This window comes from Cuculus canorus, chromosome Z, assembly GCF_017976375.1.
Source record: "Cuculus canorus isolate bCucCan1 chromosome Z, bCucCan1.pri, whole genome shotgun sequence".
NCBI classification, from domain to species: domain Eukaryota; kingdom Metazoa; phylum Chordata; class Aves; order Cuculiformes; family Cuculidae; genus Cuculus; species Cuculus canorus.
Genome location: NC_071441.1, coordinates 16,151,628 through 16,164,690, shown reverse-complemented (window position 1 = coordinate 16,164,690; position 13,063 = coordinate 16,151,628). Strand labels below are relative to the sequence as shown.

Sequence of the window (13,063 nt, the reverse complement as noted above, 5' to 3'; positions counted from 1 at the left end):
GTTGTCTGAGAAGACTGCTGAAGCAACGGCGTGAGGTATCTTAGAACAGGTTAATGAAACATCCATTGGGAACTAAGCTGCTGGTGCAGGGGGGCAGGGCAAGGCTCTCCAGCAGAGGTTCCCCTTGCATGAGACATGCCTCACTGGTGACACATTGCTAAAGGCAATTGAACCATGCAGCAGACCAGAGATGGCGTATGCTGAGGCACAATGAATTCTTAAGTGGTTGAAGTGAGGCATGAGTTAGAGAGGGTGGGGCACACCAGATAGGGGTTTTAATGTGTTTCTGATACTTGCTGATGTCCTCAATCACGGAACAGTGTTGCTTTTTGAGGAGGCTCGCAACAATACAGTGTTATCCAGTCAGAAACAGGAAAGTTAAAAAGTACTGCAGTGCATAGCAATCTCAATTGGCCTTCCTAAGTATACTAAGCAGTTGTTTCATGGCATTCATCTTCTCAGGGGAAAAGCAGTTAAGCCTTCTGGAAAGAGAGAAGTTTAAAATATTGTGCATTTGTGAAAAGGTCAAATTCCCCCTTTATACACACTATTAAATTGTATGAAAGTTTTGTTTCCCTTATTGAAAGGGCTACCCAGAGCTCTTTGTAGAGCAAGGGTTGGCTTGCTCACGTACAGACGGGTTTCTGCTTGAGGTGGTGAAAGGCGAGGGTTCTGAAACTCATCTTTTGTTGATTACAGAATTTGTTTCTGTGATAACAAAGAGTCATATTGTCACCTGGACCATTTATGATCCTTTAGGTTTCGACATAGTCCAAACTGCTGGTACTTGAGAGACTGGACCATCCACAGCTGGATCAGACAGTGCTTAAAGTATGGTGCACAAGACAAAGCCTTATACACATTAAAAAACAAAGTAAGTTTTTACAAGAAAAAGCTGTGACTATATTTCATCAGCTTTTTGAGACAGTTGTGGCTTGCTGGGAATTTCTGCTGCAGACAGATCTTTAGACTGTGTTTTAAGTTCAGCTATTTCTTTGTCAAGACAAAAATTTATGGTGGGCTTTAATGTTAGTTGAAGGTCTTTGCTTTTCTTTCTCAGGAAGTTTCTTTTGTTTTTAAGTGGTGGTGGTGTCCAAAGCAAGCTAGATGCAGGAGAAATGTCAGAACCTGATAGGCAATGCCCCTCCTGGTCCCAAAGGCTCAGATAAAATGCCTAAACAAATGGACTACATTGATAGTTAGAATGCTTACAGCACACTAACACAGCACAGTACCTGTGCTGATCTCCTTGTCTTGTTTGGCTAACATTGCCACAGTGTGCAATGCCATGAGTCTGCTCTTTCTGATACTTGTAATGCTATGCTTGAGAAGATTTAAACAGCAGATTTTCACTGTGATATTTTTCCCTCTTCTCTTCAGGTTCAGTATGGAATTTTTCCAGATAATTTTACATTTAATATTTTAATGGATTGTTTTATAAAGCAGAAGAAATATGAAGGTAGGAACATATGTACTGTTTCTGTATCCTCGGTTGTGTGCTCTTAAATTTGCAGAGCTGTTCTTTGAATTAAAAACTTTGAGCCATGTTTTCTCTGCAGTTTTTTTTTTTTCTGAACAAACCTTCTCTTTCCTTCTTTAAACTACTTTTTTGCATGTATATATATAATTTCTGTTGGATTCTTATTTATGATATAATTTTGAAACATGCATTTCAGAGTTTCTACTGTGATTAATCCCATACCAACTGTAAGCCAACTGCTCAAATTTTTACAAGTCCACCTTACATGCTAACGTTATAATAGGACTGACAATTAGAGTATATTATGAGAATCAAAATGTATGTTGGTAGGATTCATCTTACTTACATTTATCTATTAAAAAATCTACGTGTCTAAACTGAAACTGTCTTCACTTTTGTCACTGGAGGGAGGCAGCTGTGCTGAATTGCCATGTTGAGGTGCCTGTCTTTCACTATCGACTGTTTAAATGTTAAGATGAATAATCCTCTCATCTTTGATGATAAATATTTAAGATTTTAATCTCACTGCAGCTTCTGTTACTGTAGACTTGCAGTAAGCTTTTCTTTGCTTAAGTCTCTTGTAAAACAAACAACTGAAGGGGACAATGGAATTGCAGAACGACTTGTCTGTGCCTTTTACCGTGAAGGTTTTGCTAAATGGTAAATTGATATGTATATTTATTTTATTCTGAGAGACCCTCTACCTGCAAATTCCCCCTTATTCCATTGATATTTATTTTCTCTGAAGGCTTGAGGCCTTTTGTTTAATGAGCTGTCCTCCCTGACAGCGATTGTCACTGGAACTCCCTGTGGAGCTCCTCCAAAGCACTGCTTACTGAATACAGGGAGTGCTGTGGGTGATCTGTGACAAGTAGAAGTGACCTCCACTGTCCTGTCACCTTAAGGCGGTGAATTTAAGGTAGTCTTCTCTTGTTTGTAATCTAAACATAAGAACAAAGAAGTAATTTTTAGAGATTTTTAGAAAATATTCAAGATTGAAGGTATGAACAAAGAGCCAGTTGAAGGATTTAGAGCTAGGATAAATTTGGAAAGCTCCTTTGCTGTGGTCTCATGCTGTTTAACACACTCTGCCTTCTCGTAGTCTCTTTGAATAACCCAATCAGATAAGACTAGTTCTATATAACTAGTCATAAGATATCTTTACATTTCTCTCTAACTACTTAAAAACATACTACTGCAATGAAGTGTCAGTGAACATCAGGGGATGCAAAAGGAAGGAACTGTGTAAATTTGCACTAGCTGATTATGTGTTTTTTAATTCCGTAGATGCTATGTCAGTAGTAACAGAGATCATGCTGCAAGAAAGTTTTGATGAATTCTCAACACAGCTTCTTTCTCTCTATGTCTTATACCAGTACCTGGCAACTAAGTCTGAATATACGGTAAGCTGGTCACAGGCAAATGATACACAGAACCTTTATTTCTAAGTGTTGTGATGTAGTTTGTTGGGCATTTAGTCTTGAATATATTTTATTTCTCCTAAGTTTACATAGAAAAAGTAAGTACTCCATTTTTTTCCCCTTCATTATTTTTATGATTGAAGAAGAAACAACAAAATGTTAAAATAACTTGTCACCGCTTTTCCCCCTTTCTCTGAAAGGGAAGATGTGTGGGATTTTTGGATGTAATTTTTATTGGAAGGTTATGAAATGGAAGGTTATGAAATGACATTTCTATTCAGTTCAAAGACAGCTCTACCAGTTAACATGAAAAACTGTCTCACCTGTTGTATAGGACAGTGTTAATTATAAAGCAATTTCACTAGGATTTTTACTATTGCATATGGCTTTGGGTGTATTGTTTCTAGTATGTATTTGTTTTAAAACTAAATTTGCTACATCTTTCCTGTCTCTAAAGTTTAGGGATTTCTTATTCACATCTCTCTCGCTTAAGGCCAACGTAACAGTTCAGGCTTTTGGAAGTGGCATTATTCTACCTCAGCAGAAGGGGCTCAGGTATCAGTAAAGGGATCTGCTTTAGGCAGCTCTTTCTTAGGTAGTTTGACACAAGCCTTCAATAGCATGTTGTCATCCATAATGAAAAGCTTTGAAACCTCTATTTGTCTTACGTGAGGCATCTTCTAAAATGCATATTACAGATGTGTAAAGGTTATAATGAATCGGGTTGTAATTTCACTATAGAAAACAGATGTATATTTGCCCTGTTCTGTATTCTCCTTCATTCCCCTTTCATTCTTCTTTCATTATATATGAAAAGCAGAGGTACGAAAATCTTATCCTCTCATTGTGTTTGTCCTTGTTTCTGTATCCTTACTGCAAAGACAAGCACTTGTTAACACATGTAGTGCTTCATGAAAGTCAGGTATGTAAGCAAGGGTGGTGTGGACATACAAGACACTTAAGACAAGTATATTTTGTAGCTGTGATATATTTAATATGCATTTTGAAATAACCCCATCCAAAGCCAATAATAAGCCTTATTTTTATATGTATACACCATACAGCCTACCGTTCAGCACCTCATAACGCCTAGTACCCATTCTGTGTTTATGAAGTGCAGGCGGGCACAGTTATGAGAGTTAGAAGTACCTGCTTAGGTACTTCTGAAAAATCCCCATTCTGTTTTCCCAAGATGTAACACAGGTCAGCTGGTGTCCTGTTGCAGACAGGCCCTTGGCTGTAGCTTTGGGTCCACCAGCCTGGTGAAATGTTTTTTGACTTTGAGAGCTGCATCTTGACTAGTATCGTTATGTCAGACCTTATTGTGTATAGGAGTGGTGATACAGAGTTTTCCTTTTCCTGCTGTTAAAAACAGCACTGAAAGCTTGCTCAGTCTTTGGCTCTCCTTGGAAAGTTTCCTGCTTGACTGCTGCAAACAATCAGTGTGATTGCTACCTTCCACTGCAAAGATGTTAATATTAAGTCCTTGCAGTTCCTCCAGCTCTTGAAGGAAAATAGACTAGCCCCCAAAAGAACTATTAAAGGCACCGTTTTTCCAGTTGCATCCGATTTCACTATAATATTCAGGTGAAGTGTTGAATTCAGCAGGAGGCAGCCCTATCACCTTGTGTCCCTTTTCTGGATCAGGCAAATACCTTGCCTCACTGTCAGGTGATAGTATTTTGTGTCAGATGATAGCATGCAAATTCACGTAGCACCTGGATGGAGACACAAAAAAATGCTACATGTTGAAAAGACATCTCTAAACAATGTGTTAAACCAGAAGGTTGAATCCTTGTGCTTTATAAGACTCAGTGTACCTTAGGGAATTTTTCATAAGGCTCTTTCCTTTCACCAGGGATGTTTTTTTCAGATCATAAGGTTATGAACAAGACACTGAAGTACCCTGCAACAAAACCTATGTTTTAGAGAGTCACACTTCCCCCAATGTATTGCCTTTTATATCTTCCTTTCCTCATTTTCTTAGCAATAGGAGTCATTCAGCTCTTTTCAGTTGCAGTGAAGAGATGTTTATTCTTGATGACTGTGCTCTGGTTTTGAAAAATATACTTTACTGTTCCATAGCAAAACAAAATTCACACTACTTGTATGATTTTAATGTAGTTACTAATCGAGTGCCCTTCTTTAGCCATTCACTGGTGGTCTGGCTTAGACAACTGGTACTTCTGTCTAGCTAGAGACATAGCTGTACTTCTAATCCTGGGGCATACAGTAGTCTTCGTGAATTGCAAATGTCCTTTGCATAGTGCAGGTTTTGAACTATTTTCTTCTCTCAGCATTTTCCTATTCTAGTGATGGCTAATGGAGCATGAATCTTATCACATACTTAATAGAAATGACTGCTCTGTTCCAAACCCATCTAATTTTTTTCTTCAGCAGTATTAGCCTGAAGCAAGAGTTAGGACACACAGGACAGGGGTGGATTTCCGCCGCTGTAAATCAGTGTAAACCTCTATTGGAAGGAAATGCACTGATAGACTTCCATGCAAAATCTCAACTGCTCACATGTTACTGTCTTCCAGAAAGAGAGGTGTTCCTCTGTAAAATAAGGATACTGTTCCGTAGGATGTAGGTACCATAACTGAACACTAGATATCTGATGAAAACCTCATGTGCTCTGTGCTGCAATTTTGTGTTTCTGTTTGTCAAGGAACACTTACGTAGTTTACATTATTTGCAGTGGGAAGAGAAGAGAAATCTTGGAGCATCGCTAGTGCTTACGGGTCTGAAGCAGACAAACACTGTGGGTTTTAGCTCCCAGCTGTATGGCTATGCATTCCTTGGTAAGTTTTACCTTCCTAGCAGTCATCTTCTCTCTTGTCTTTAGTGGCTGGATTAAATTGGCATCTCTACTTTCTTAAAATGCAATCAAGGAGAAGGATACAGGTTAAAAGAGGGAGAAATAGTGGGAGGAACAATTTCGGAATTGAGACTGAATTGGTTTTGTAAGGCCAGAGGGTAGTACTGACATGAATGGTATGCCCTTTATCAGACAGCATCAGAAACTTCTTAGGGCTCCCTGCAGGTTTACATTGGCAGCTGAAACAAAGACGATGTTCTTTCAGGACAGTCACGTTGATTTGTGGACCAGCAGATTTTCAGAATACCAGAAGTACAGAGTTCCATTAAACAAATTCAAGGTTATGGGCAATAGATGCTTTGAGTTTGTGAGCTTCTTAAAACAGTCCTTAAACTCCAAAGAGTTTGGAGGCGACAGCCTGGCAAAACTTATGTTTAGAAGATTCTGCTCACTGTAAAGTTAATGTTTCTATTGTGAGCAAAAAAGCTGTGACTTTATCCTACATCTCTTAAGGGTTCTTCACTGCTGATCATGTGCTATATTCTTGAAAAAACAGTTAGATTAGGGTCCAGAATTAGAGGGAGAGGGGAAGAATGGGGAAGAAGGATAAGTAATTCTTGAATTTCCGCTAACCTTTAGAGGAATATAGTACAGATAGTATTTGTCCTTCTCTCCAAAATTACTGGAAAGTAATTAACTAATTTAAATTTATGATTGTGTGGTTGTTCCATTGGTGCATTGTATTTTATTCCAGAATTTATTGAGGGTAATAAAAAGTGGACTTGTTCTTAAAATGTGTCCTCAAAATGTGATGTGTCGTGGCAGAGTCGGGATGCCAATGCTGATTTATCATGACTGTAAGACAAGAAAGCTAATTTTCAGTCGAAAGGGGGGATAAATGTGAAAATTAATTTGAAAGCAGGGTTTTCCATACAATTGTAGTTTGTTTTCCAGTGGAGGTGGTACTGATACAAATAGGGAATTTGCTGTGCAGTTGGCATTCAGTCTAGGGTGGGGTTTATGTCAAATAGTTTGGATGTGTGAGCAGTAGTACTTGTTCCACAACATTGACACTCAGTAGATCAAAAGCTATTTACTGTTATGTCACATGTTCCACAGTCTTGCCGACACTAACGGAACTGACCTCTGAAAGAGTGAAAGATGTCTACAGGCACAGAGTGGTCTCAAGCACCTCACCTATTTTGATTCAGCCACAGTTCATAAGCTTCTTCTGGGCATTTAATACCTTGCTTTTCCTAAACCGTTCTCTTCCATGTGATGAAGAGTAAGCTATGTTTCACAGTTTTGTGTCATTATAGCCAGCATGCAAATTAAGCTTGAGGATTTGGTTACAACTTTCATACAAACTTGATTAAAGTGGTATTATTTTTTACATGGACAGTGACAAAATCAAGACCTTGGAGCCACCTGTGCTGTAAACTAGTACTCACCACCTGCGATGTAATGTACATTTCCTCTGTTAGGTAGGAGTTTTGTTTTTTCTGGTAATTATTATCAGAAGAAAAACCGCATTGTTAATGGTGCTTCACATCACAGATCCTGCTAACGTCAGTGAAGACCTTCTTGCACAGAATGTCCTGAATTGAGAACGAAAATTTCATTTTGGCAGGTCTCCCATATTTCCTCTCAGAAACTTCAAGCAGAAACAGGGGTACTAAATTGTATAGATGGCCAGAACTTATGTTATAAATATGATACAGTCTGGCTATGACCCATGTGTGAGTAAACTCTGAAGGCCACCAAGGTAAGTCCAGAGCCTGAGATTTGGCACACAGAGGTTGCGTATACAGTCCGTGAAGGCTAAGGAGCCATTGGTCTTGAGGTCTTCTGACATCTGCTCAGAGCTGCTGTTAGAAGTGCCAGACGATCAGAAAACCTGACCACGCTTCTCCATCTGGTCAAAATTTCTAGGGTGGGGGGAGAAGGAGCCGGAAACAGACATATAATAGCTGTGACGATGGACAAAAACAAAACAAGGTAATAGCAGTTCTGTCAGAACACCTTTGTAGAAGAGTGTGTTGTAATTATCACAGAAGCCAAGATGCTTGTTGTCACTTTTGAAAAACAGACCCAACCCGTACGGATTCTGTTAAGACTCAAATGTTGAAGTACTAACCCTAACGTATTTTTTGTCACAGGGAAGGTGGAGCTGAATAAAGGGCTAAGAGCTGTATACAATCTAATGCCACTGATGTGGACACCTGGATACTTGAATAGAGCCTTGCAAGTGATGGAGAATGTAGCATCGTTGTCAGGGGACAGCAAAATCTGCAAAGAAGCTGTAAGTATGAAGGTTATTTCAAATAAACTTAACTTTTATTCCTTTAACATTATATACTTACGGTAGGAAAATGAAGCCATAAGTATCAAGATCCCTTTTGCTTGAAGAAATTATTACAGATTAGAAAGATTACACAGAGTTATTTGGTCCTACCGATAAACCTTTACAGTTAGGATTCATGGAAGGATAACAGCTCTTTGCATTTGTAAAAGCTGAACTTCAAAATGCAGGAAACCTTCATCCAATAATACGGTTATGGAGATCAAGTTATTCCTAGAACGTTAGCAGTATCCATATAAGAATTCCATCTTTTGTATCAATAATACACAGAGAAATTATTTACCATGTCCCTTAGTGGAGCTAATGCTTTCTTTTGATACAACTGCGATTAGATTAGGAAAGAGTGGTTTGCATACAACCTTGAAAGACAAGATCATGATGAGAAAAGGCATTGTCACATATACCTATACTAATGTATTATATGCCTGCATTTCCGTTTTTCCTGTTAAATTATTAAGCTAACAATAGGACTGAATGTTGTTGCTGAACAGGTTGATTTCCCTGCTTATTTTCATCAAAGAGGTATTAAGATGATCCATTAGAGATTATATTGTTCAAACATTCGATAGTAATGTCTTACTTAGATGTATATGTGATTGTGTGTCATGCTAGTGCTGTTATCACTGTAACTACCATGTAGTGTTAGTATTTATGGCCAGATAACAGAGGAGACATTAGTCTAATACCCGACAGATCTGCAAATACTGGTCAGCCCTCGAGTCACGAGGAGTTTTACTGCTGACGAGAGGTAAAGGAATTGTTCTGTTGCAGGTATTTAATGTCTAGCCTCAAAAGTCCCAAATACAGTAGATTCTTCCAAGAATAAATCACATTTCCTTTTAGAATTTAGGGTTTTTTTTTTATCATACACAGAGTCATCTCAAAATGCACAGTAACTCAATAAGTTATTTATAAACATGACGGTAGCATTACTTGGATTGTATTTTCAAACTGTTTGCTAACAATGGCAAATGTGATTGTTCAGATTGATGCTCTGGAGACCATTTTGCAGTCTGTCATTGACGCAAAACCTGGTCCAGAATCAGACGAAGTAGTCAAGGAATCAGCGCAGAAGTCACAGTGTGCAGAATCAGAAGAAACAGAGCAATCTAAAGCACCTGAGTACTACAGCCGATTCAAGGTAAAAGATTTTAATTTATCTTAATAGTCTGAGCTGTAGTAGATCTCCATATTATGTACTAGAAAATACATGTGCTGGCTTATTGTGGATGGTGGACTGACATCCCTTCAGTGCATCAGGAGTCCTCCCTGGCGTTTTAAACTGATGTCACCTTACATTTTCACTTCTTCAAACAGGAAGTAGCAGCTTACAAAAGACATAAATGCTCAAGGCCACTTGTCTTTTGTCTGTCTGCTGGGATTTTATCTTCAGTTTTCATACATCAAAATGATAAATCCAGATCCTGCGAAAGTGGTATGTCATTAAAGATCCGTTATCTGACCTTGTGTGGGCTCTTGCTCATTAAAATAAATTGTACGGTGCTTCAGACCATCCTGAATTTGTCGTCGGTTTATGTACGTTATGATAAAGTAGAAATGCTGCATCCTGTACTTTCAGTCTGGATAATTAAGTAAGTCTGTATCACTTCAGTAATGTGAAACACAGTTTGTTCAATTGGACATAAGCTATATAATGAGTGCATTTTATTTGATCATCTCACAGCTATGTAACAAGCTCATTTTATTTTACTATCTCTGATTTGAGCTGTGGTAAAAATCGAATACCCCAGTTTGGAACTAATCTGGCTTACAGATCCAGGAGCAGTACTCTTTCTGTGGCCCATCAGTTTCCATTGTTGCTGTCTCAGGCGTGGACGGTTGTTCTGGATACAGACAGTTGTTCTAAAGAAATCTGCAAAGTGAAAAGACACACACTTTTCCCTTCTTTTTTTCTTCTTTTAATTTACATAAATTATTTGCCACTAATCTTTAGATATTAAACCTGCTTTGTAGGCACTGAGAACTTTTTAATTAAAATGTTTAGGAATCAGTGGGTGCTCAGCATGTAATAATTAACACCTGGATGAATTACAGTGAACTGGGTAAACAGAAATGCCCTTTGAATGATGGAGACATTTTCATGAGTCTATGCATTGTCTAGCCTTGAAGAAAATAATGCAAAGTGCTTATAACCAGGCCTGAATGTCACATTAGGGATAGGCTGATGCCAAGAGGATAGTTTTCTCCTCACTTCAGGCTTTCCACAGTCTCCATAATTAACCCCAGTTTAGGCATTTGCTGATGTGATAGTGAATATCCTGACTTCAAACAAATTACAGCCTGAATGCTCACCAGAAAAGTCTGAATATAAGGAAAGACATAGCCTTCCTGTGAAATCTAAGCATTCAACAGTAATTTATATATAAGTAAGCCATGTTTTCTCGTTGTCTGGATGAGGAAAGGAGCTCTCAAGTCAGAATGCCATTTCAGCTAAGCCCAAAAGAGCTGTCCAGCTCTTTTCTGAAGTCCATTAGACCAGCAGCAGCCAGTCTTCCAGTTGAACCCTTGGACACCTACAGGCATAATTCACAGGACAGAGAAATTCACTAAAAATCCATACAAGTTTGAGGAAGGGTGGCAGCTCTGAAGTAACCTGATGTTGGCATTCACAGCTGCTGGCCTAGAACACATCATCTGCCCCAATATAATAAAACCCCAACAAAGAGAATTTGCAGTTCTGCTGCTGAAAACCTTCTGTTGCACTTTGTGTAGCCCTGCATTAACCAGCATGTCCCAGTCCTTCTTCAGCTCAAAACCGGTTAACGCTTCTGTGTCTTTCACAAGCCATGCACCTGGTTATGCAAGGAAAAGTATGTGGATTTGCTCCAAACAATATAGTTCCTGTCTAGAAATGTACCTTGTTCTGCATGGATTTTATACACATGCTTGGATTGCAGTCTTATACCAACCTTCAGAACAGCCATTTGTGGAAGTATCTGAAAAATCTATGGCAGCACAGCGGATATGGTGTGCGAGAGGCAGTGTGTCCTTCACTTCCACTGAAACAAACGGGGCTTGAGGGCATTTGGCTCTTTCCAGTTAAAGCCTTTAGAGCTGTAGTTTAGATTTTCTGCCTGATGCTGTCATTCACGTGTTAGTTACCCATTTTCAGATCCCATATACTGAGGCTCACTACTCAGTACGGTGTTCTGCAGGCTGTTCCATCCATCTATGTCAGTGGTCAGTGGTCAAACATTTCATCACATAAATGCTAGTAACACCCTCTCTAGAAGTAGTGCTCCTTTTGTAGCTGTCTGCGTGCAGAGACCTGGAGACTGCTTATAAAAATCGATGATTTAGCCACTTAAGAATGTGCCCTTGTGGTACCTGCAGGACATAGAGCCTACTGCTTTACTAAGTTAGTTTCACTAATGTTTCACAGCAGAGCAGGCAAGATTCTAAGAGTTCAGGGGCACCAGTAATGGGCTAAGAGAGGGGTGTGCCATTAGTTTCTATTTTTTTTACCTTTCTAGAGTTCAGTTTTGTACTGCTTGGCTTCAGTGCACAAGACTCCCTTTCCAGTGCATCCGTGGTAGTGGTTGGTATGGAGGGTCTGCATGATCTAAACCAACTATATTTGAACTGAACCTAATCTATAAATGTGAATATATTTGTCAGTTTCTTTCTCTAGACCCAAGCTCCATGAACTTCATGTTTCTCACTGACAACCTGTTTACTTACTGACATCTCAAACAAAACGGTACACCTAAATACTATTGAGTTTGATTTCACTCCCATTAGCTTCAAAGCCACTGTTTTTGTTTTCATTCTTTATCATAGAAAGAAAAAACAAACAGAGCCAAATACCCAAGCCCCTCAGACCTGCATGCCTAACATTTTGAACAGCCTTTAATCTGTTCTCTGTCCAGTTCAAACCTTCCAAGGTCTGGCAGAACACAGTAAAACCTGCAGTTTTGTTGGATAAGACAGGAAGAAATGGAGAGGCCTCAGAGGGAACATAATAGTTTCCTGCATAAGAGCCTGACAGAGCCTTAAGACAGGAGCTGATGGTCAGTGCCTTTGCCGGTTATTGTCAGCGTGGGCTGGGGTAAGATGAGCACTGTGGGCCAGCAGCACAGTGCCTAAGCTTCCAGTGATAACTGAGAGTGGAAATCTGGATATCTGCGTGGCCCCTGAATTGCCATTTTCTTCAGAGGTGAATGACCTCACATCTTGCAATGCAAAACAATAGTCTTTATACAGAGGGCTAAGAAAAGAACCATGGGTGTACCTTTCTTTAGGGCACATACTAAAGGGCTGGGCTCTGTAAAACATTTTCTTTAAAACAACAATCAGAAAAATGTATTGCCCTCTAATGAGTGAGTGAGGGGTAAAGAAACTGCCAGTGCCATGTCATCTTTCTCCTCACGGAAACTTTTCCCTGGTGGTGTATCTGCACTTTTAAAGCAGTTAATCAGATTGTTAGTGAGTGATCATGCTAAAGATTCCAGAGAGCCAGAAATATCTCTGGATGAGTCATCATTTTAAGTGAATTTTAGTGTTGTTATGCTGCATGAAATCTATATAAGTAAAGCTTAAGAGAGAAATACTGCACTGTTTTTTACTGAAGATCTGCTCTTAGTTTCAGTGTAGAATATTCCCGAAAAAAACATCACTTGCTTCAGTGCTGTCATACAGCTTGTGTAAGCGTAGTCGAGCCTCAGATCACAGTAACTGTTGGGAAGGAAAATCATGGGAGTTACTTAAGCCTGCCGATAATAAGAGACCATTTAAAGTAATGTGCATCTCTTGAGAGGGATGCTGATGCAGGCAGCATGAAGCAAATCATTCAGTTGGTTTTGAGGTAAGATACAAACCCACAGTGTTTAGATTGTTTGTTGTCGATGACTGATCTGATCTTTGTTAATACCAGATTAACTGAATTTAGAAAAATAAAGAGAATTTCAGTGCTTAATGAAAACGAAACTTCGTTGCTCTAGTATTACTACTCAAAAAAA

General features: G+C 39.1%; 1 protein-coding gene across 1 annotated transcript in view; it reads left to right on the top strand.

Moving 5' to 3' along the window:
• MRPS27 (mitochondrial ribosomal protein S27) overlaps positions 1 to 13,063 on the top strand; it is a 52,572-nt gene that overhangs the window by 28,487 nt on the left and 11,022 nt on the right. Inside the window, exons 5-10 of the mRNA XM_054054118.1 lie at positions 760 to 874; positions 1,381 to 1,459; positions 2,768 to 2,883; positions 5,603 to 5,705; positions 7,882 to 8,024; positions 9,070 to 9,225. Of these exons, the coding sequence (XP_053910093.1) occupies positions 760 to 874; positions 1,381 to 1,459; positions 2,768 to 2,883; positions 5,603 to 5,705; positions 7,882 to 8,024; positions 9,070 to 9,225 (712 nt within the window). The remainder of the gene's footprint in view (positions 1 to 759; positions 875 to 1,380; positions 1,460 to 2,767; positions 2,884 to 5,602; positions 5,706 to 7,881; positions 8,025 to 9,069; positions 9,226 to 13,063) is intronic.